The sequence below is a fragment of the Polistes canadensis genome, unplaced genomic scaffold, assembly GCF_001313835.1.
Source record: "Polistes canadensis isolate GaletaPanama2010 unplaced genomic scaffold, ASM131383v1 scaffold_9, whole genome shotgun sequence".
In the NCBI taxonomy this organism is placed as follows: Eukaryota; Metazoa; Arthropoda; class Insecta; order Hymenoptera; family Vespidae; genus Polistes; species Polistes canadensis.
The window spans coordinates 346,132-370,754 of record NW_014569556.1 but is presented as its reverse complement, the minus strand read 5'-3'; the positions used below and the strand labels follow the sequence as shown (position 1 = coordinate 370,754).

General features: G+C 32.7%; 1 protein-coding gene and 1 long non-coding RNA gene across 2 annotated transcripts; both read left to right on the top strand.

Annotated features, from left to right (window-relative positions):
- The first annotated feature begins 1,683 nt into the window (after window positions 1-1,683).
- On the top strand, window positions 1,684-4,239 carry LOC106792541 (endothelial lipase-like). Its single transcript, XM_014759005.1, has 4 exons — window positions 1,684-1,744; window positions 2,189-2,542; window positions 2,690-2,932; window positions 3,065-4,239. The coding sequence occupies exons 1-4, from the start codon at window positions 1,696-1,698 to the stop codon at window positions 3,484-3,486; spliced, it is 1,068 nt and encodes a 355-aa protein (XP_014614491.1). The 5' UTR covers window positions 1,684-1,695; the 3' UTR covers window positions 3,487-4,239.
- A 17,476-nt stretch (window positions 4,240-21,715) lies between these two features.
- LOC106792118 lies at window positions 21,716-22,416 on the top strand. The gene is made up of 3 exons (XR_001382260.1): window positions 21,716-21,753; window positions 21,884-21,984; window positions 22,162-22,416. It is a non-coding gene; the product is annotated as an uncharacterized LOC106792118 (long non-coding RNA).
- The last annotated feature ends 2,207 nt before the right edge of the window (window positions 22,417-24,623 follow it).

The window sequence follows — 24,623 nt, the reverse complement described above, 5'->3', positions numbered from 1 at the left end:
CTGCGCCGTCGCAAAAAAAACTATCGACTTTTTGTTCTTTCTCTCTTCTTCCTTTTTTTTTTTACCCCCCTTTTTTTCTTTCTTTCTTTTCTTTTCTTTTCTTTTTTCTTTTTTTTTTTTTTAGAAAACAATAAACATCGGGTCGTTTCTTTCTTTCTTTCTTTTTTTTTTTTTACTTTCTATTTTTGAGTTAATTTAATGTTTCTTTTATTTTTATTTTTTTATCAGCGATCTTAAGAATACATTCAACGTTAAAGGGTTAGTAAGTCTTTTATACTCCCGAAAGCAGGTTTCTGACCCTTGACATTACAGAATAACCTGTTTGATTTTGTTTGGAATTTTAACTCGAAACAAGTTTTTACGGAAAAGGGTATAAACAGTAGAGACATGTTTTTTTGTTTGGTATATGTTTATAATTTAAATATGACAATTGAATTTAAGATTAAATCGATGAATAATTTTAGTTTCATTTTTTCATTACCAGGTTGTTGTGACACATTTGGTATTATTGATAATATCTATTTTATTGAATTGATTTCTTGAAAATTATTTCTTAAAATAAAGGAAAGATCAACCCGATGACGAAGATTTAGAGTTTATTCTGATAGTTTTGTGTTGTGTAATTCTCGATTATTTCGGCAACGTTGCTTTCAAAACAAAAAGCAGTCTAATCAATCAAATAGCCAATCATTGATTTTGGGAAAACAAAATGTGTCTATTATCGTATGTCGTTTAATATTATTTCAAAGAAAAACAACAAATATGATTTAAAAAATTGTTCGACTTGAATGTTAATTAAAAATTTCGATGTAATATTTGTTCCCTGAGTTTAGTTAAGATCTTTCCATTTATTAGAATTTTTCGAATCGTAATATTTCCTTAAATTAAATAGTTTACCAGTGCAAAAGATTAGCACGCAGAGATAAAGTTCTACAAAAATTCTATAAGCTAATGATCACATGACAGTATTAAGTATCAATCTTGACATTAATTAATTGTTCATCGATTGCTTCATTTTTATCTCTTTTCTTTCTTTTAGTCTTCTTACTTCTTTATGGCGCGTATTACTTTATCATTTATATCTTATTAATGTATATCTGATACAAGATTATCTGATACAAGAAGTACATACCTTCTAGAACATTATCAAGTATAGAATGTAAGATTGCAAGCTGTAAAAAATCGATTGATATTTTATAATAATTTCTTATAACAATTAATATTGATAATAAAAACAATTACCGTTGGAGTCATAATAAATACTTTAAAAATATCATCAATTGTTGCGAGGCACGATTAACTAAATATATTAATTAGATTAATTATTGGATTATAATTAAAATGCATATACATGTATTTTTAAAAAGGGTCGTATCACTATTAAAATATTTCTAACATTTGTTAGGTTCACTAATGATCTACATCTTAGCGATTTCAAGGTTAATCAAATCGAAAAAGAGTATTCTTTGTATAAAGTAAACAATGATTTTTTATCGTCAAATTATTGATTCTTAAGAAATAATTTATTTGTTGATATCCCAGTGATAAGAACTACTGCTAATCGAAGATCTCATTATTGATATGTATGAAAACAAATACTTTATCTAATCAATACGAGCGATGTATTATGGGTTAGATCATCAATTTCTTTATAAATGAGGAATAGCACAGAATTATAATCAAAATACGGCAATCATGCAGTCGTACATCCTGACTGGCTTTGCGTTCTTTTGCGTCGTTACTGGTAAAGAATTCATTTCACAATTACATGTTATCATACAAGAGACTTTTCTAAGAAAATTATTGCAATTGTCTTAGATTGTTTCGAATTTTCGTAAATAGAAAAACATATAGCGTATATTATATTCAATATTATTATATTGATACATCTATATACAGGTGTAACAATTAAGTCGATATTTTTGTTTTCACTAATTTAGTATCTATTTATAAATGAATCATACATTTGTTAGTTTTCGAAATAGATTTTATTATATTTGATAATTTTAGTCATCGAAATGACGGTCATAAAATAGCAGACAATTATTTACATTCAAATTATAGTAATAAATAATTGAATATGAAGACGTCAAATTAATTGTTGCACTTAATATAAATGTTTAATATCAATATATAAATTATTTGTTTATATTGTAATAAAATATAAACTTGAAATTTGATTGCGTAGGTCTTTCAATACCAGAGAATACTGGAAATGAAGTTCAATTTAAACCGGAGGATATACAACTTTTGAGCGAATTACATGTTTTCGATGATGATCTTAATTTGGTATCCCTTGCATCGAAAATGTCTCTCGAGGACGAAGACGAAGAATCGGAAGAAGAAACTTTAAAGGATTTGCATAATCGCGTTTTTTTCTATCTTTACACTAGGAATAATTATAAACATCCCGATGGAATTTCCATTAACAATCAGGAATCACTGAAGAAAAGTGACATCAATTTCGATAGACCAACTCGTATAATTACTCATGGATGGATAAATTCTCGTAATAGCAGGGCATGCACATTGGTTCGAGATGGTGAGTCATCTAAATTCACGAAATATTCAAATGCAATTATTTTTCTGACCAAAATCGTGCTGATCCTATTAGGATAATTTTCATTATTATTTAATATATTGATTTTATTTTTCAATTGTATATAATATTGTTCGTTTATATTGGCAGCATATTTAAATCATGACGATTACAACATTATTGTAATCGATTGGAGCAAGATCTCTGCTAGGGGATATGTCTGGGCTAGTAACCGTGTGAAGATGGTTGGTCAATATGTCGCCACTATGTTGGATTTTCTTGAAAAAGAAGGTTTGAATTTGTCAACGACTACTCTTATTGGTCACTCTCTTGGAGCTCACGTAGTTGGCTTGGCTGCTTATTATGCAAAGAACACTGTTAATAGTGTCATTGGTAAGTCAGATAGATTTCATTTATTCGCCTAATTTATACAATTACTTATACTAAAGTCGAACATTCCATCGAATTTTTATTAAAAATGTTCGTATAATTTATTTATTATATTTTATAAATTTCTATTTATAGGTTTGGACCCGGCACTACCAGGGTTCACTTCAGCTAATCCAGGCTCTCGTATCTCACAAAGTGATGCTGATTATGTCGAGATTATTCACACAAATGGAGGTTTACTTGGTTATTTGAGGCCCATTGGAGATGCTGATTTCTTTCCAAACGGGGGTATGAGACAAGCAGGCTGCATAATTGACGTAATTGGCGCATGTTCGCATTCACGTGCTTTTGAATTTTTTGCCGAATCAATCAACAGCAAAATAGGATTTCATGCGAAGGAATGTGATTCCTACTTTAACTACAAACTTGGAATTTGTAACACAAAACTATCGACGATCATGGGAGAACATAAGAAATTTTTGAAAACAAGAGGAAAGTTTTTCCTTGATACTCGTTCGTCTCCACCATACGCTATAGGTGAAATATTCAAACCGTAAAATTATCATCTTATTACACGATTGAAATTTTTTATCGACTCTTAAATAATAAGAACATTTAATTTATTGAGAAAAAGTAGAAAGAATGACACGAGGTTGTTCGAAAAAAATTCATTATTCTAGTTGGCAGAATATCTAATTCTACATTAAAAGTAATTAGGATAGATCGAAAATAAGAAAATAAGATTTACCAAAGAAAAAGAATAATCTAAAAAATGATTTATCGAAATATTTTATAATTTTTTGTTAAGAAAAAATCGTGTATGTTTAGGTCAAATTGTTTTTCAGTGATTAGTGCATATTTTTGCTTATTGTCGATGATTATAATCCATATCGTGTTGTCGTGTTACCACGTCATCTTGTTTATATGATTTATTTGCATTATTAATTATCTTCGGAGGATATATCAAACGAATGAGAGATTTATAACGTAACGTGAAGCTAACGATTGAAAAAAATGCAACTTCGATAAGAATTTTTTAATTTAATAGGTGTATTTCCTATGTGGTACGATAAAAATCTCTGTTTCTTAATAATTTATTTAGTAGAATACATCTCGATTAATATCAGTGAAAATTGGATACAAATATCGCACTGATATTCGTTTATTTTGTGTTTTATAAATTTGTGATAAATCAATGATAATGGAAAATTCTTTGTTTCGCGTTACGATTTAATGTGACACTAGTTAATAAGATTCGTATTTTGTATATATAGGAGCATCGTTGTACAAATAAAATTTATATTTTTTTTCAAAGAAATGTCACACTTTCGTTTGCACTTTACCCTTATTTCATTTTACATATTCATTAATACTCTAATTAATTTGACAATATTTTACATTCGCAGTTGCACATATATTAACAATCATATGATTTTCAAAATTAGAAAAATTCTGTTTTTCTAATATCTTATTATTTCTCTCAGAGCAAAAAAGTGGTGGAAAGTGGTGTGAGTGAAAGGATGGATACGGTTAAATATACACGTAAAATCGTGGCTCTCATCGGCATGACAAATATTTGGCGTTAATTGTGATTAACCTCTACTGCGGGAATAAATATTACGCCGGCCGGCATGGCTTCGGATTTATTCAATTGTTGCCACACCGTCATACTTTATCGTTTCAATGTAAATGCTGAGGATATTACCTACCGGCTCGCTATTACGTTTTTCATCGTGGTAAAGTAGTCACCCGCATATTAGATTAGTCCTGTAATCGTATTGATATTAAATCCAAAGATGGTACCGTATTGGCACGATGTTTTTCTTCAGATAGACAATATCTAATATAAAATGAAACAAATGAGATTTTAGGTCATTTTTGATATTGAATCTACGGACCTATTGATTTTATCCGAATTTAAAAAATATATATTTCCCGTTATGACGACCGATTTGGGCGTTTCGCACGAAACAATTAATGTTGCTTCAGGATTGGAAGCTGCCAATCACCAACAGCTGGTTTTTCAATTGATCGACTCGGAGATAATTGACGTGCCGATATCTCGACCATCGTGGAGGCTACCAACGCGATTATACTTCTCGATGAGTCGCGTTCATCTCGCGCAGACTCATCTAACGAATAATCGGTACTAATTTTCTTCAATTGCAATGAAAAATCATCATAATGAGCGGAGCGATCCACTATGGACGTGTTCTTCATTAGGAACCACAGTATTTTCAAAATGACCTTTTCAGCGACATTTCGACGAGCTTTGTCCACTTGGACGGGTGAGAGTGGGTCTCTGGTCAAAATTAAAGGTCGACATTGACGCGCATGGGAAAAAAGTTCTGCCTGTAAAGTTTCTGTTATCTATCAACGAGAGACGGCTCCATACATCAGCGAATACAGCCTCCGTTTCCTACGTATTCAAAGGAAAAACTATTGTCCGCTGGCAGATCTTCGTTTATACGTTGAAAAAATAGAATAAACTTTTTCTGTTCAACGGCCGACTCACGCGCCATTTATTTTTCTGAGAGAATCGATGCCCGAACGAGATCGCTCTTCTATTCTCTCTTTCTCTCTCTCTCTCTCTCTCTCTCTCTCTTTCACTTCCTACCTCTATTTTCTCTTTCTCCCTTTCGCGTGTGTTGCATCGGCCTTCTCGTTTCGTGCACGTTTAACCGTGACCAGTAGTACGGTATTGTTCGTAAATTAAAATTCCTCGTTGGGAGCTATTCAGATGTTTTTCGTTCGGCACCCTTCACGTGCGATCGCCTATTTTTTTTGTTCCTATTACTCTTGGAAATCGGTTACGATTGAGATTAGATCGGATTTTTGAGACAGAAGTATTCGCGAAATTATTTCTTATTGCGTTTCCATATATTTTTCAACTAATTAATATAATAAGTAAATTAAGGTACGCAAATAACATTCTTTGTAACATTGTTTAATTGAATAATTATTCATAAGAAATATTAAACGAGAAAATCGTTTATTTATGTGCTTCGTATTATGTATCAAATCTGAATAAAACTTGGCTCGAATAAAAAAAAAAAGTATCCACGAGTTTACTTTTTACTCGTAGATAGAAAAGTACTTAAAAACGTAATTAAACGACCGACGTTGAATATCTTTAGAAAGCGTGACTTTCTTTAAATAGGACACACGGTGTCTAGAGAAGCGAGAGATGAGAAACATGACGACGTAACTTACACGTTCGTTCTTGTCACTTTTCGTGGTAGGTATATTTAATAACCACTTCTTGTTTCCATTTCTCGGTCTTCTTTTTATTTTTATATGACTTCGCGGAAACTCGTTTGCCGGCCATTCGTGGTCGTGGGAAAACCGCAGGAAAAAGGGTCGAAAGAATATACGTCTCGGAAGACGTGGCTTGAGCATGACTAAACAGAAATGGTTAGTTATATGTACGAATTCACAACACACATACGTATATATAAGTACGTCTAATAGGAGGTAGCACACTTCCATTCATTCATCTAATCCGACAGAATCGAAATTCGCGCTTTTCTCGTGAAAAGCAAAAGTGTATCGTTGACCGTGGCTATTATCCCTCGCCACCCCGCGAGCAATCGTTCGTGAAATGCCGAAAATCGAATATAAATCGGTCATTATCTACGGTCACCGTTCATTTTCAGAATTTTCCGCATTATCGTGTCGGCATAGTACGTATGCCTGTGTGGGTTTACGTTGAAGGGTTAGAGTACACGATACCGGGGCCGTACGCACACAAAATAAAATGATTGCTAAATGAATCGCGCATCGTTGTTCTCGGTGTAATTATTAAGCGAACGTTTCAATTAACGCGACAATTAATCACCAAGGTCACGCGCAGGAAAACGATGAGCTCGATTTTCCCGTACGCTCGAGTTAACCCCCCCGAGAGTTATTATCAACCGTCTATGCTTCTACGAATTCTTTAATGTTTCTTAAAAGAACTATTATGTTGTATATACATTAACAATCAAATATTATTTCTTACAAATTAAATTTAATGTGAAGTCGTGAAATCATAAGACTCATAATGGATGCGAGAACGTGCTTCGAGAAGGCATAATTTTAGATCGTAAATACGTAACTTGAACCAGGACGGTCAGGCACTTAGGTTTAATTGGTCCTTACCGGCGGTCATCTTAATTGACCGTACTGACTATTATCGGATTCGGTTACCGTCTATTTATACGGTACCTTATGGCGTGTCGTCATGGCCGACTTCAAACGAAAGAAGTCACGTTCCTGTCCGCTCATCATCCTAACCTATTTATTAATTCTTACTATTATTATATCGACTCGTTCTACATTTTCTTGGAAGAGAAGATCAATCTAATAATCTCTTTCTTAATAAATTCTCTGTCATCGTGTTCATTTATGATTCCTCTTTGTTTTTTTCTCTTTACATTGCACATTTAATTACATTACGGTCATTGTTAATTATGTCAAATAAAATGAAATTCAAAAAGGAAAACAAAGTGAAAATAAATAGTAAACCGGTGGCCGTGTGACCCTGATAAATACATCCGTAGTTTCACGATCGACGGATAATTTCAAGGGTGTGCGATTTCAATCGTACCGATTACCAGCGCTTAATTTTATAAATGATACATAATAAACACGGGTAACGACCGCGGCGATATTGGTAGAGCAATAAAAATACTTAATTGAATGATTATTTTCAGGCGAGATACGATATCCGTGTTAGAATTGTTACGCAACAGGTAAAATTAATATTCCATTTATATTAATTTCTCTCGCATATTGAAAGAGAGAAAGAGGGAGGGAGAGAGTGTGAGAGAGAGAGAGAGAGAGAAAAAGCACAGTTGTCGAACGTGTGCGTAAAGTAATTAAATATTTATATTTATTTTTCCACGCGAGAGAAAATATAAAATAGAAAAGATGATGATTTGAGGTTTCCTTCTAGTTATATTTAGTTGAGAGAAACTCGAAAAGGACATTAACGCGTATCCCGTACTTCTACTAACCGTCAGATTTTCTAAAAAGCGTTCAAGGTAGCTGTTCAATACGAGAGAACGTGTGGTCTAAGGGGTAGACGGCTCGTTAATAAACCTTGAAGAAAGAACATTAATCATCGGCTATCTCGGAGTCCTGCTGCTCTCTGCACACAGTAAATAGCACATACAGGCAAAATATTTCGTGGACTATCGTGGACGTTTTCGTAGAGTTAGTGGTAAATAATTAAATGATTCATCCTCTTATGCGAACGAAGAAAGGATTTAAAGAAGTCGAAGATAGATAGGAGAAGGAGAAGACTGATAACGAACGAACGGAGGATGAAAGAGGGCAAATTGAAGGAACAGTGGAGGGAAAGGGAACGTCCCCGATTCAAATATTGACCGTTCATTTATTACGCCTGGGAAACTTTGATCGACGCTAATTAGCTTTCCTCCACGTTCTTTCTCGAATTCCGTTTCCGTATCGTAAATACGTAGCGAGTCGAACTCGTCGTGCCTCTTCATCGCTTATTTGATCTCTCGCGTTTTGCATCTGCGAATTTGAAAGAGAAAGAGAGAAGGAGAGAGAAAGATAGATAGAGAGAGAGAGAGAGAGAGAGAGAGAGAGAGAGAAAATTGACAGAGACACGAAAGGAACGAGTATTTCGAACTAATCTTTACTCTTGCTGAAATATTAATAATATTGTCGAATATGATTTAACGATAAATTAATATCATTTAAAATAAAAGATTATACAAACTAGAATAGAACGAAACCAATATGGCTGACTACGAACCTGTAATCGCAGGAGCTTTTACACGAAGAGCTTGATGTGTGTGGGTGGTATCTGTTACGAACAAAAAAGATAGAGCGAAGGAGAGGGGAGGTGAAAGAAGAGAGACACACGTATAAACGTACTCACATAGAAACGTCACGAGTGAAAGCACGCAAAGTTAGATGAATACCAGCACGGCAAATTGAAGAGTTTACACGATTGGAGTATCACCTCGAAGGAAGGTGGAAGGAAAGTTAAAATGTCAAGGATAAGAAGAGAAAAACGGGCCGTGGACGGCCGTAGGAGTTTGATACACGTCCGACTGGCTGGTGATGCAACATAAATTAAACTGCATAGCTCGTCTGCACACCCCAATCAGTCCCGTGTCCCATGGTCATGGTGCTGTGGTATCATCGGACGTATGTATCCGGCTGGTGCGTGTGTGTGGGTGGGAAAGAGCGGCAGGGCGCCGGCACGCGGCTCGTGTTTCCTGCCTCTGCAAAAATTGGCATTGCGAGAGGGCTAACTCTGTACACAGAGTGAGACCGAGAGAGATAGATTGTATCATGTGCCGATAGCAACCAGAGAGGACGGACCTGCCTCGCCAAAAATACCACCCCTTCTCTGCGATTATCTCCACCCTCTCCCTCTCCTCTTCTCTCCTCACTACTCCTCTCCTCTCCTCTCTATTCGCTACATGCCCATGTTACGGTATGAGACTAGCCACGTGAGAGAAAGTATTCGTACCTACCCTTCTCATTAAAATAATACGACGCTCTACATTCTTATTAATAAATTCTTATATATTATATTTTTTTGTCATTGTCACCAATATCAAATCAAATTTGTTAGTATCTACAAAAGAAATACAGATTAAAATCCAATACCAATATCGTATTGAAGAGTAGAAAATAAATGGGATAAAGAGTGTATCGAAATTTTTAAATTCCTATACCGGACAGAATATTAGTAAATCGTTGGAACGGTGTAACGAAGCAACACAAACAATTTCTCGAATATTGTTCTACAAAGGATCCTAGTATGCGCATGAGTTAGTATACAGGATGTCGCGTGTATTTCAAACATGCGTTCGAAGAGTGACGGAAGGATAGATAAAGCAAATCGTATAGAACCGATGAGCGGAAGAGAAGCACTCTTCTAGGATCTATCGTACGAAATTGCATTTAATGTTACGATTCGATCAGTAGGACGAAATAAAACAAGGGAAAGAGACCCTGTGAAGGAGCGAAAGACGACGCGATGAATGAATGCGAGTGAGAAGAATATATCGTATGGACCAACTGAGAAAGATAGAAATAGAGATAAAGTCAGATGGAAAGAGAGAGAAAGGGATACGCGAAGAAAAGAAAAAAAATAGAATCGAAGGGAAACAGAGAGCGATAGAGAAGCATCGGTTCCCTTTTAATTGAAAACTCAAGTGCTCTCGCTATCTTAATTAAGGGTCGGAAATTTTCAGCTCGATCGATTGGCCAAACGAGAAAGACTGGACCCTATCGGTTGCTCGCTATCACTTCCACCCCCACTAACTCCCTGTCGTTCAAGCAACCTTTGACCAATAGTCATACGAATCTTCCGCATACTTTACACCGATATTTTTCTACCTTCGTAATTATATATTATAGTCTTCATCTTTTTAATAGTTTTTCTTTCTTTACCTGATTATGATTTTTCACGAAACAGTCTTGAAAAGTACGATATCGAATAAGTACAGAATACGAACCGAGCTTGATCTATGAAAGAGAACGGTAAAAACGTGTGCGCTTGTCAGGAATGTTGTTTTTCCCACAGGCTATAAGCCTTTCCCGTTGCTTCTCTTTATTGCTCTTTCTCTCTCTCTCTCTCTCTGTTTCTCTTTTTCTCTCTTTTTTTATTCTCTTTTTCCGTGCGTGGGTGATTTTCCTGATCGATACCCGATATCCAGTGCGAGCCGGTCCTATGGCCGTACATCATTTTGCCGACAGTTGTACGAATTCTGCAACCCAGGCGATGTTAAAATTTGAATGTAAAGCGAGACGGACTAACGGAATATCAATAACATTAACGGTAAAATTTCAATTTGAATCCGTGGTCGCATTGGAGAATCGGTGGGTAGGAGTGGAAAAGGGTGAACGCTCATGGTTAGATCGTTATACCAACAGATCTTTGTTTCGCACCTACTTGCAGTATAATTTTAATTAATGTACACGAGGCAACGCAAGCAACACTCAATATGTTCGGTTTCATGTTGGTGGAAGAAGGAGAGAGAAATGTTACGAATTCACATAAATTAGTTGACACAATGCTAGCTCGATAGTTGTATAATTGATCCGAAGCTTTTCCGTATATAAGTTTAATAGTAAAAATTCTTACTCTAATTTCATAATCAGGAAACACCCCTGCCAAACGCAACCCTGCAAACAAACAAGCACCGAGGGAAGATCGTGCTGATGCACCAGTTTTTTTTTTCTACGATCGAAACTCACTTTTTATCGACAATTTTTTTTATTTTTTTTTTTTTTTTTTACGATCTTTCGAATTTTTCTCATTTTTCCATAGTTTTTATATTTTTTTTCTTATTTTTTTATTTTTTACATTTTTTTTTATCCTCAAGGTCATAAAATTTAATGAAGTTTTACTGCATTTCTATCATTTTACGGATTCTTTTAGGGATCCTCTTTACCGACTAGTATACTTTGTATTTTACGCAAGATTGCGCATGCGCTTTCAAATAGTGGTTCGTATACTTAACGACAGGTGGCACCAGCGATCTGCTTATTGCACAGTTAAAGTTTTGTCCACCGATTTGCCGCGAGTCTAAGCTCACGGCAAATTTTCTGTCTATTTTAAGATCCTTACACAGCATCCCCAAAAAAATAAATATTTTGGAATAACAAAAAATTATTAAAAATCGGTTTTTTTATCATTACCGCACTAATGGTAATCCAAAAATTAATTTATCGATTAGCTTTTGACAATACTCTTAACATAAATCTTTTCACATTCAAGGATACATAATTTAATATCAGAATAAGACATTTTTGATTTTTCTTAATACGCTACAAAACGATAACGAAAAAGAAAAAATCGCATTAAAAGAAAAATGTGTATTCAATAATGTATTCAATATATGCGTGCATTTCTTCAAATGTGTAAGAAATGTCTTTTTTCTATGATACAATGAATAACGAGTAAGTATCGTGTAGTTAAGATCAGATCATCGAATGATTCGAAACATCTTCTCTGATAGCCCTAAACGAGTAGATACTGCAAGGGCAAGACCTGGCAGCAACCCTTCAATGAGGGTGCATTGATCTGAAAAGTGCTACCCTCCGACCTTCAAGGGCCAATGAATTCCGCGTACCAATGGTCACGTGTGCCTATGTACATGCATTATACTACACGTACACTTATACACGTATGCACATGAATAAGGTTGACCACCCTCCTTGACTTAGCAGCGTCGATCGATTTTTAGTCTTTCAAAAACGGCGAAAGCGTCGTTTACCTATTACAAGTAATGAAGACTAATTCACTTTTCGTCAATAACTTTTGTTTGTAGAAATAAGAAATGGAAGAATTATTGGCTTTATAAATTGGAGATAAATGCAATATTCTATATTTAAAAATGTTTGCATGTTTATAGTTTAATTGTCATTAATTAAAAATCGTCAACTATGTAATAATATATGAATAATTAAATGAACGTAAAAATCTGTAATAGTGACGCGATAAATAAACGTTGGGAAAACTCACGCAATTATTTCAATCAATGATCGGTTATTTGTCAGGTGCGAATATCAAGTGCAAACAAATATAAAAGCGATATACACGAAATGTTATATAGCCAATCTTGTAAAGACTAAAGAGAGGAGTCAATAAAGGGAGAAGAGTACGAACCAATCCCGATTACAAATGTGCGCGTCACATTAGCGTATGTCGACTACGGAAATAATTAATTTACATTATTTGTTATTTATTTATTAGCCGCAGAGGTAACGGCCTGTAATCATTATTTCTATTTGTTGCAATTAATTTATATATTTTATAATTAAAAAAGTTATTAATTAGTTTTCAACTCTGTGTAAACAAAGCAATCTTTAATTACCGTTACGATGTTTTATTAAAATTACTAAAACGTAATCACGAAAAAGAAGTACATTTTATGTTGCTACGTATAAAACTTTGTTGTTTGCTGTTATATCGATTAGAAATTTTAACATAAGTGTTTATAACACGAATATCAAACCTTCCATTATCTTTCATATCTATCAAAGGCTTGTTTCGAACTATACTTTACAAATAATACAATCTATGAAAAAAACAAAAAGAAATATTTTAAAACATAATTATAAATATTCTGTCGAACTTTTTTTCTTTTGAAATAAAAAGCACCCGATGTGAAATATAAAATATTTAAAGACATTTCGCGCGACGTTACAAATGTGATCAAAATCTGTGACAACTATATTCCATCATTAATTAATTCTTCATCCATACTTCTTCATTAGAACGTGAGTTCGTTAATAATTAGCCATGGGATAGGATAAAGGGAGAAAAAGTATAATTAATAATCGATATATATTTAACATCGGTGTTCACAAATGGCAAAGCTTTCGTAGTTCATTGCGGTAAATAATCGCAGATATTACATCGTAAAATTATGTATAAATAGTGATAAAATAAGCTAAAATAGTGATAATTTATGTAACACGACTGCGTGTAACTTTGTGATCGAAGTTATAATTCCTATTTCGTATGAAAATAAATGTATACGTGTAATGTACTGATGAATTTACGAAAAATATTCTACGTAATATGCATTTGCAATCATTTAAATAATTGTATACAGAATCTTCTAACATTCTTATATATATATATATATACATATTTATCTACATATGTTATATAATTTTTGTTTCCGACTGAAAGATCGTTTATCTCAAAAACTGACATTCTCGCGTGAATGTCGAGGAACGTTCAAGAGAGGCATTAAGGATACCAGCCACATCTGTGCAATCCGCAAAAGCCGACTATATTTTCGTATGGCCATTTATAACTGACCAGTTTCACTAGCCATGACTACTTAGTGGATATTTTATAGTGGAAAAGTGGTTGGTAGGCTGGACACAAGGAATGGTCATAGAGAAGTAGGTAGAAGGAGATGATAGCGGGGAGAGGAGGTGAGGACGAGTTCAAAAGTTCACATGAAAAACAGCGTCAGGAAATTGCTAGGAAATGGCTGGGAACGAATGGTCACCCTTTCGGCGCTCCTCATTCCATTTCTCGTCCTTATAATAATCTAAATAGCTCGAAGAGAATCCTTTAAAAGAGCTGAGTCGGTTGTTAGATTTAAAAAATGTCGACGGCTACTCACCAACGCAAGCTTGATGTCGGGGCAGGAAATTAAGACCACTCCCTTTCTCGCCCACGTCCTACTACGAATTTATTTTCTTCTAATCGTTCCTTCTTATCCGTTCGTTCATATTTATATATGTACATGTGTATATATTTAAGTTGGTGTCAATTTCTTAACTTTCCCCCAAAATTACAACTTTAACGTTAAATCGTTCTGTTTATTTTAAAACGTACCTATGAGAAATCTTTTTTTTCTTCTTATATTTCTTCTCTTCGTTTAACAAATTTGTTATACTTGTTTTCTTTTATATTATTTTTCTTTGATAAAGTAAACGCATAAGAAAATTATTCTTGCAAATATTAGTGTAATTTAAGAAATTCGAAACTAATCTGATTTATCTCGATATTTTGCAGACTGTATGCATGAAAACCAGGGGTCGTAAGATTTTCGTAAGACGGTAAAGTTAACATTACAGTAGGAAGTATATAATAAAGCATCAATCGTTGTTTGCTATAATGAAAAAATAGTCAAATAATATCAATGACAAAGTAATTAATTAAGAGTCAAAGCCAAAATACATACACAAATAAAATATTAGTTCCAACAAAAAGTGAGAAAAAAAAATTTAATTAATGTATCGTAATAATTAATAGCCCCAACAATTGATTGTATGACATTTGCACATTCACCTTATTCGTAATTCTGAATAGTTGGACTTTAAATTCTCACCACGTCGAAGTCTTTCCTCTTGTTGACGTCAGCACGCTCATCCCTCTGTCTTATTTCCTCGTGCGAGAAAAAAGACACGAGATTGCTAAGGGAGATCAATTTACAGTAAAAAATAAAAAGAAAGATAGAGTAAGAGGGTGAAATAGAAAGAGAAAAAGAAAGAAAGAAAGAGAGAGAGGGAGAGAGAGAGAGAGAAAGAGAAAGAAAGAAAAAAAAAAAGAAGAAGGCCTGTAAAAGCGAGGACCAACACCGCAGCTGTGAAACAACTCAAACGTATAAAGAAACGACAGTGGATATAACGCGAAAACGCGTTTTCTGGCGGAAATAATGTGAGTAAAGCGAAACTTTATCCTTCCTTGTGCTCGCTTCTCTTTCCTCTTACTGTCCCTTTTCTCACTTTCTCTCTTACTCTTTCTCTTTCTGTCCCTCATCCAATCTCCCCTAGCACGATTTTCCTTCTTTTGCTTACTACAACCGAGGTAGTCTTTTGCCTCTCGTCGTTTCCTTTTTTCTTAATAACCCACGTTACGCTGTTCTCCTAGGAGAGAATGAGATAGAAAGAAAAAGTCATACGTAGAACATACCAACGTTGGAATAAGAAACAAAATAATCCACTCTACCTGAACTTTTATTACTGAAAACGATCTTACACACATAATCGTATACAACTTTCATATATCCAATATTATAGTATCCGATAAGAGCATTTTTTATTATTCTTAACATACTACTAATAAATTTATCTTTTTTATCACATTAAAATGTACAAATTGATCTCCTTCTTCTTCTTCTTCTTTTTTTTCATAATTTTTCCGATACAAGTTGAAATTCATTAACAATAATGACACTTCTTTAATACTAACAATAAGTATATTTCAAAACTTTATAAAATTCATTAGATTAGATCGATCGTTTATTATTCATTTGGTCAATCAAGTTACATAATCCCGTAATTGGCAAGCGATATCCTAAAACAGTGTCTAGTCAGTGGTCCACGATAGTTTCAGCTAGTTCGTTGTAGCAAAGACGCTCGAGCCACTTTCTGCTAGTGGAAATGGTGGTCTACGAAAGCGTAGTTTCCACTAGCAGTTGCTTCTAGGTTGCCAGTCTCTCATTCTCTCTCTCTATCTCTCATACGCATACACGTACACTTATATACATACATGTTTCTCTCTCTCTCTCTCTCTCTCACTCTCTCTAGTCGTGTTCAGAATGGTCAGCTGGACCCTCGTACACGTAAATCACGATGCTGCCACAGATCCAATTATCAAATTGTCCGGCACTTCAGCCTAGTCAAGAGAACCATCGAGATGGCGTAAAACGACTGAGGAAAAGGGAGGAAAGGAATAGAGAGAGAGAGAGAGAGAGAGAGAGAGAGAGAGAGAGAGAGAGAGAGAGAATTGAAGGAGATGCAACGATGTGCTTCGAAGAAGAACGTACGTTGCCTGCTGCCGTTGAGGTGGTAAGTCCAAGTACCACAGAAGCACTAACTAAAGGAGCAATAGATCCTGCGAAGCAAAACCACGAAAGACAGGACGACGTTAGCGGCTAAGATTTATCACTTAAGCGACTACGTCTAAGGGGAACGATATCCCTAAGGACGAACTGTCTCTCTTTCTCTCTCTCTCTCTCTCTCTCTCTGTCATTTTCCCCCTTGTTCTTTAACTCACTCTGGGTGTGATATATACGTCCATGTAAGAGAATTCTGATTTTCTCTTTAGATAATCCAATCAATCGATAAAGTCATTCTAGAAACATTTCTCCTTGATAAATATCAAGATATAAACAGTGTCACGATTAAATCTATAATATTTGTGTTCACCTTCAAAGAATGATCTATTTTGCGAAATAATGTCAAGTCTTTTCTAAATATGATTAAATTCATTGTTACTGAATAGAAAAATTGTGCTTCACTCTCTAATCGAGAACTAAGCAATAATACTAGTTTTAATTTGAAGAATTTTCATTCCGATAAAACAACGAACACGCGCATTTAGACGTATATACAATTAATAGGGAACATTAATTTCTTAGCATACGATAAGCCATGAATGGTAAACCTCGTGACGATGATTGTCGACAAAGCATATTTCTTCTCCCCTAAAAGGCGTTTATGCTAATGTTATTATACGTAACACGTAATAGTTTCTTACGGTTAACGGAAAGGAACTATTAGCTAGGAAATTTAAAGCGGAAGTGCGTGCCGAAGGAACACCGTGTTACGGTTAAGGATATACGTATAAATACTTCTAGCACGCGATCCTGATTCAAATGTTACCTTTAGACATACTTGAATTTCATTTAATACTTATTACACGTGATCAAGGTCAGTTTTCTATTTCCATCCGTGAAATATAATTTAATTTAAAAAAAAAAAATAAAAAAGAAATATTTGTGTACTTATAATAGATTCAACTGAAGAAATAAATTTCTTATGACGGTGATTATATAACGTAACTCATGTTTACGGATGAAGAAGCATTTCTTAAAGCGCATACAGTCAATAAAAGATGTTTCTTTTATCTATTCCTCGAAAGCGACCCTGAAATACGCTATGACTCAAATGAAACGTTATGAGAGAATGAACGATCTATTAAGTTTATATACAATACGTACATACATAATAATTCTTTACATTGTTCGCGATAAACTTCAATTATTCTCACTAATTATATATTTTTAATATTTCCATATAATTAACTACCTGTCAACATGGGTACTTTTGTCATAAACATATACACATGGATGAATTCTTAAACATAATACAATAATTATATGATATTAAATATACCTGTATGTATGACACACACTTAAAATAATGATCAGCATTATTATAAATAAAAGAAAATAATAAGCATTTCCTTCAAGATAAAGTATATTTTCAGTTATGTTTAAATTATTAATAATATGTATATCAAAGATATTTCCGATGATGCAAAGCGAGTGTGGTATTTCCACTTCTTATCTTTTATTTAGAATAAAAATATTGTTTTTTTTTAACAATAGGTCATAGAAAATATCGTATTCTCGGTAAACTTATCTTCTCGGATAAAGGTTAGGGTAAAATGTAATTGTAAAGTTGTTCTAGGGCAACGAACAGAGATGATGATGAAATGATTCGATTTCTCGAGGAAAGATCGGAAACAAGTTAACGAAAAAAGATAAATTTTCAACCGCGGTCGATGGTTTCATCGGACGACCGAAAATATCCGAACGAGGAGGTTTCTCTCTCGGGCAACGACAATTGAGTCAATTTAGAGAGCGGTTTTGATAGGTCGCCTGACATGAGAGCGCGTTACACGGCAGGTGTTCTGAAATATTACGCCCGCGTGCTACGCCAATTATCCTTGACGTCCCACCCGAAAGACGTAATGGACGATTACCACCAACACCAAATCGCGAAGTTTTTTTTTTATTTTTTCCTATTTTAAACAAAGTTCTGGAAAAACAATGCAAAGACCATAACCGATGTATTTTCTAATCCAGGAATGTGAATTTCTTTAGCCACGTCAGACGACTTAAGAAAATCTACAACTAATAATATTATACACACATATAGTTACAAGACTAAAACGGTTTTCCAAATATGTAATAAAGAGTTATAATGATATTAATTTACTTACGAATCTTTCTTTTACTAAATTAGACAAGATGATGATCATTCGGTGTTTGATCTGATACTGGTACTTTATCGTATTCGGCGATACTTATCAATAAACAGACGGGGCGACCCTAATGTTTAGAACGACGTACACAAACAAAATATATTTATATCATATTTTACGATCTTTGAGTGTATTAAATTTATATGTATTTTGGGTCTTCCCCGATAATAAAAAGTTAAACACATACTTATTAAGAATACAAAAAATACCCTGGCAGGTTTCTTAAAATATTTTCGTTGTTATGATTATTTGTGTTTGTGATTGTATCAGTTTCATAAAATCGTATTTTGCGGGTAATATATATATCGGAGTAGGTGTTGAAATTGAACATAAGTTTACAAAACAAAACGATAGAAGCAGTAAGTATTTCAGAAACAGTTTTTTATTTTTGTACTCTAAATTTATTCATATTTATTCATATAATATATACATATATTATTATATATGTATTGAAAATCTCTCTCTTTTTAATAAAATTAAATTTTATTCTAATATTGATCGTATATTTTGATGTAGAATCCTATCAAGATGTCAAAGATCACCCTTCTCTTATTCGTCGTCGCATTAACATTATGCATCGCAGTTCAATTTATCTCGGCTGCACCAACCTTGCAAGAGAATGAAGAAGGACAATTGGCTGGATGTGGTCATCAGGCTGCTCCGGTAATTATTTTCATTAATAATTTCATTACTAATGTACATTTTGAACGTTTTTTACCATGATAGAAAATTTGTATTCCATTCATCACTCTTCGCGGTCAATTTATTTTAAAATCGAACACAAGCGAGATCGTGCCGTTTTTTTTTTTAATTTCGTAAATATTTGAACAAACTCGTATTTATTCAATTACACTTTATTTCCTCGATCGAGTCACCGCTGTTTACGAGGTAAACGTTGGAACAAATAGGAAGTAATGAATATGTTCTCTGAAATCAGTAAAGCTACAAATAGTGATAAGAAAATTCGTCTAAAATTATTGTTATTTTGAACGTTATAGTGTAACAAGAATTCAGACTGCTGCTTCTACTTGAAGTGTGACAAATACGCAAAATTGTGCTACCCTTAAAATGGACAAATCGAAAAAAAAGTACTTGGTATATAGATTAACTTAATACTATTACTAATACATTATTAATATCGTTATAGATTTATTTAAGTTTATAGATGCTACATTTATTATTATAAAAATGTAAAATAAAGTTATATATATGAAATTAATTACGAGCTTGTTTCATTTAATCTTATAATTATTTTCATTTTTAAAAAATTAATTATTTCGTGATATTTTTATATCATTATGCTAATACAGTGTATAGAAATATATACTTTTGATTCCGCCTGCTAATATTAATTACGAACTCGCTTCATTTAACTTTACAATTATTTCGTTCTTTTTATTTTGTTAATATTTATTTCTCTATATTAATATAGTATATCAAATTATACGCTTTTGATTCAGCTTGTTTAAACCTCGCCGAAAGAATTTTAACAAAGCTGATCAAATTAGGAATAACAATATTAAATCACAATGAAAAGATTTTTAAAATGATGATTGGCTCATCTAAGTAGGTCAATATCCCATTTACCAATGTACGAGTCACGATTAAAATCTTATCTCATACGATATGTTTACCGATGATATCAATACTTGTAATTGTGCTTTATATTTTTTCGTTAAAATACGTTAACATTATAAACGTCCGAATTAGGTTTAATATAAGATTTGTTAATATTTTCAATTTAGATGAAAGTTTAAAAAAACAATAAAATACACGATGAAAGAGCCACAAAATGAAAATTATCTCATTAACACAATGAAATGAATTTAAGAGACTTTTACTATATTATCCCTATTTATCTGATCGACGATGTATAATTCTGACTATTACGACGTAAATGAAAATAAATAGCACAAATATCATTAAACACGTTTAAATAATCAATCGGAATATCTGTGTTTCATGTAATCCGACAATCGCAAGAGTCACATTTAAATCAATGCAATAATATTTACTTGGTATATGTGTATGCATTCGATAGAATAAATTTTCATTTAAATGTATAAATTAGAACATCATCATACTAATCATTTATACGTATCATTAAATATAATTAATGACGTTTTAAATATGTAATACTTATATCGATCAACAATGAGATATATACAATTATTATATATTGATATTCGAATGTATTATTGTAGAATACTTCGGCGAATGTATGAACAACGTAAAAAAATTGTTATTATTCTTCAATCCAAAATAACATTGCTTCACGATACGAGGAACGCAATCTCAATAATACCATTTATGATTCAACATTACCCATTTATTTTTTTTTCGCACAATATGTGAAAATATTTTCGATTCCATGCTATCATCGAGTAAAGTAAATGAACAAATACTCTATAAGCCCAAGATCTTATCTAATCGAAAGATATAAATAAGATTAAATTATTCTATTTTTTTCTTTTAATAAAATTACTTATTCGAAATATATATATATAATTATAATAACCCATATATATCACATTGATTACATCGAAATTACTTAAAATATGGAGAAAATAATGTTCTATTGAGTTAACGTAAATACAAAGCAAGTTTATTATTCCATTTAACTGATAATAAATTAGATAGAAATAGTACGAGATATCGTCTATTTACTTCGCAATCACGTTTATTTTAATTTTTGAATATATGTACATATATCTGCACAGCTGGAAAAATTCGCCGATCAATAATCTCTTTGGATATTTTATTATTTTCTTTCTTTTGTTTGAATACATATATTCACATAACATACTATATATATATCAAATAATGTCCACTAACCAACTGAAATATTTGCATTTCCTATAAAAAAAAAAATGGAAGTAATCTTTGGAAATAACGTCATCATTTTTTATTTAATAATCAGATCATCGACGAACAAACATCGCACAAATCTTATCAAATTATCAAGATGAATGGAATTTCAAGATTAGTCTTGTTATTTCTGCGAGTGAAACGCAACAGGGGGTAATTTACGTGAAAAAATGAGCGCTCTGTTTATAAAGCTTTATATAATATGTTGATACTACAAGTGTATGATATTTTACGATCGATGAACCTTGATATGGACGATAATACTGTAAAAATAATAGTACAGAAAATAAGATTTTTTTCTTTTCTATTAAAGATTTCCAGGTAATGCCGCGTGTCAGTGAATAAAAAATATTTTATCTTATTGTTAGATTGTTTACATGAACACACTTTCCTATAAATATGCCATTCTAACGCTAAATGAAATCAGAAATCTTTTGACATACTTCCAAGTAAAATCTTAAAGGTAAGATAAAGTATAACATATATTATTACACATTACTTATACTAATTATTTATCTAATGTAAGACAATATTCCAAGTTTTTGATCATTTTTTTTTAAGTTTCTTTTTCTTTTTGTTTCATTTTTTTACAGAAAATCGTCTAAAAAATAAAATGGCTAAGCTTTTATTGTTTCTTTCCCTAACTCTTTTGGCGTTTACTTATGTCATGGCTTGTTCACCACCAGGTATGCCTGTAAGTATCGTTTTATTCATGAAATAAAATTGTAATAATAAGTTATATATTAAAGAGAAAGGAACGTCAATTGATCAGTTAACGAAACTGTAAAATATTCTATAATATACGACTGTTATAAAACCACCATTGATTTTAGTTGTTTTATTAATAAACTTTTCGTTTCACTTTTTACAGTGTACCGATAATAGTCAATGTTGTGCCCCATACGTATGCAATCCTTGGGCTAATCGTTGCACAAAAGGTGGAAGCTGGCCACCACCAGGGGCTAACACTGAGCCCAGCGAATGATTAACATGAGCTATTTGGCATATTTACATTATTTCGTAGGCCTACGATCAAATGTACACTTTTTCCTAATTCATCGTATATGATGATTTCTGTAACTTCTTATTATTTGCTTCAAAAATACATATGCATTATTAAAATTAACTTCTTTAGTTTTATTTTTTTAATCAACCTATTCACACACACACATACATCGTACACTTCGTCGATATATAATCCAATATAAAATATTTATTTCTTTAGATAAATCCAAGGTTTTCGATTAGCACGTCTGATCGATTTTAAGAACAAGTATTGTCTTTGCTCTAAGTACAAATTTTATCATCGTATAAATGTTTCTATTTTATTCATTTTTCATTTTACCGATAACTATGTTTAATAGAAATGTTATTAATATATAACATATAAATGTTCTTCGTTTTGCTCAAACAAAATGATAAGAAATATGGTTTCTTTGAAAACTTATATTTTCTACAATGGATTCATAATGGGATTAATGCATGAGCAAAATAAATTTATTACCCTAAGGTCTACATAAGCAGCCAGTAATTAACAAACTTAGTAGACAACAATCTTTATCAACATATCGTTCTATTTTTTAAGGTACATTTGTTTATGATATACATATATGTAATTATGTCTACATGTATAAAGATAAATGACAGTTTTTAAACAAAAAAAAATGCATATGCTCAGGTGGATATTCATTCCACTTCGTGTTCGTTTTATCAATTTACACCGAGAAATCGTATAAATATTAGATACCGTTACATGGAAGTTAGTAGGTCATCACATTCTTAAGCAACATCAGTAAGTAACTGGTGCTTTAGGAAGCAGGTTAGCTTGCCATACTATTCTTACATTTAATACACGAGAAGTATATTAACAATTTATTCTTTTCAACATCAAATTTCATTTTGAAGTTTTGAACAAAAATTGTGTTATTTCCAACACGCGTGTGTATATGGTTCAAATTGTTAAAACTTCACTATTGCAATTTTAAATTTTTATAGGAATTTGTGGAATCAAAAAAAATCTTAATCGCCATGCAGAAATTCGTCTTTCTTACTTTCCTCGCGGTTATTGCAATTGTTCTTGCAGCACCTCAGCCTGAAGAACCAACTGCTACCTGCAGCCCATGGCTGGGACTCGTAAGTTTGCTATAATAATTAAGCTTTAATAGTGATATTTGTGCATTACGATCTTTTTGTTAAAAAATAAAATAAGCATGGTTTTAAAACAAAAAGTACTGAGAGAAATCTAATTTCTCGAACGAGTCCATTAAACAGCATTTTTTGTCTTCAGTGTCATACTTCTTCAGACTGCTGCCGTAACCTTGTTTGTCTGGGTTACTCAGCTAAGTGCGTTCCAAAATCAGGACTGATAATTCCTGGAGCAGATACCAGACCTATTGGTCCACCACCATACCCACCAGCTCAATAGAATGTTGTCGCTCAATAATAAAACCATATTTTATGTTTTAATTTTCTGCAAGCCAAATGTATTATTATGATTTGTTCATATCTAAAATATATATTAATCATCAAGTGTAGTCGTATGACGTTATGAAAAACTTTAAAATAAATAAGCTTTAAAGAGAAGAAAGTTTTTATTCATTAAAGTATCTTTTAAAATCACAATATGTTTAAACAAAATAAATAATACTCGTTAAATATATGATTACAAATTATAAAATATTTAAAATATTGTGTACGAACTTATATTTCATTTTCTGTAAATATGCAAATACACCCAAATAACCGAATTTTCCATCGATATTTAGAATATTACTCCTATCGAATCTTTCAGGTATATTTTTATATGACAAAAAACTAGCCAGTTAATTATATAAAACCGTTAAGACGATGAAACATAAACGCTTACTCATCAAGCAACACAATAACAATACGATATAGTCTAATACATGATGATAAATAAAAATGATAGTGTTATTTCTTTCTACGTCTCTCTTTCTCTCTTTCTCTCTCTCTTTTCTCCGATTATCGTCACGAAATAAAAGAGCAATAACAGTGTGTGACTCGATTTCTTCCTTTGTTATTTCCTGTCAAGCGAATTAAAGAACAAGAGGGCTTTGTGGAGAGATCAATGGAATGTACGAAGCGTGCAATATGCACTCGATAGAATATCGGTGCAAAAGGCAAAAGGCACTTGCCTGTTTCATACCGTACCGGTGCAGAAAGTGAAGATTTACAGTCGATATAAAAATCTCGAGGAAAAATACAATTTTCATCCTAGTACCCCGATGATCTATAGCGATCGACAGATAACGGTCTACAACCTAATCGTTCTCTTTTCTAATTTCATTATACTAAAAAAAAAAAACTGTACAT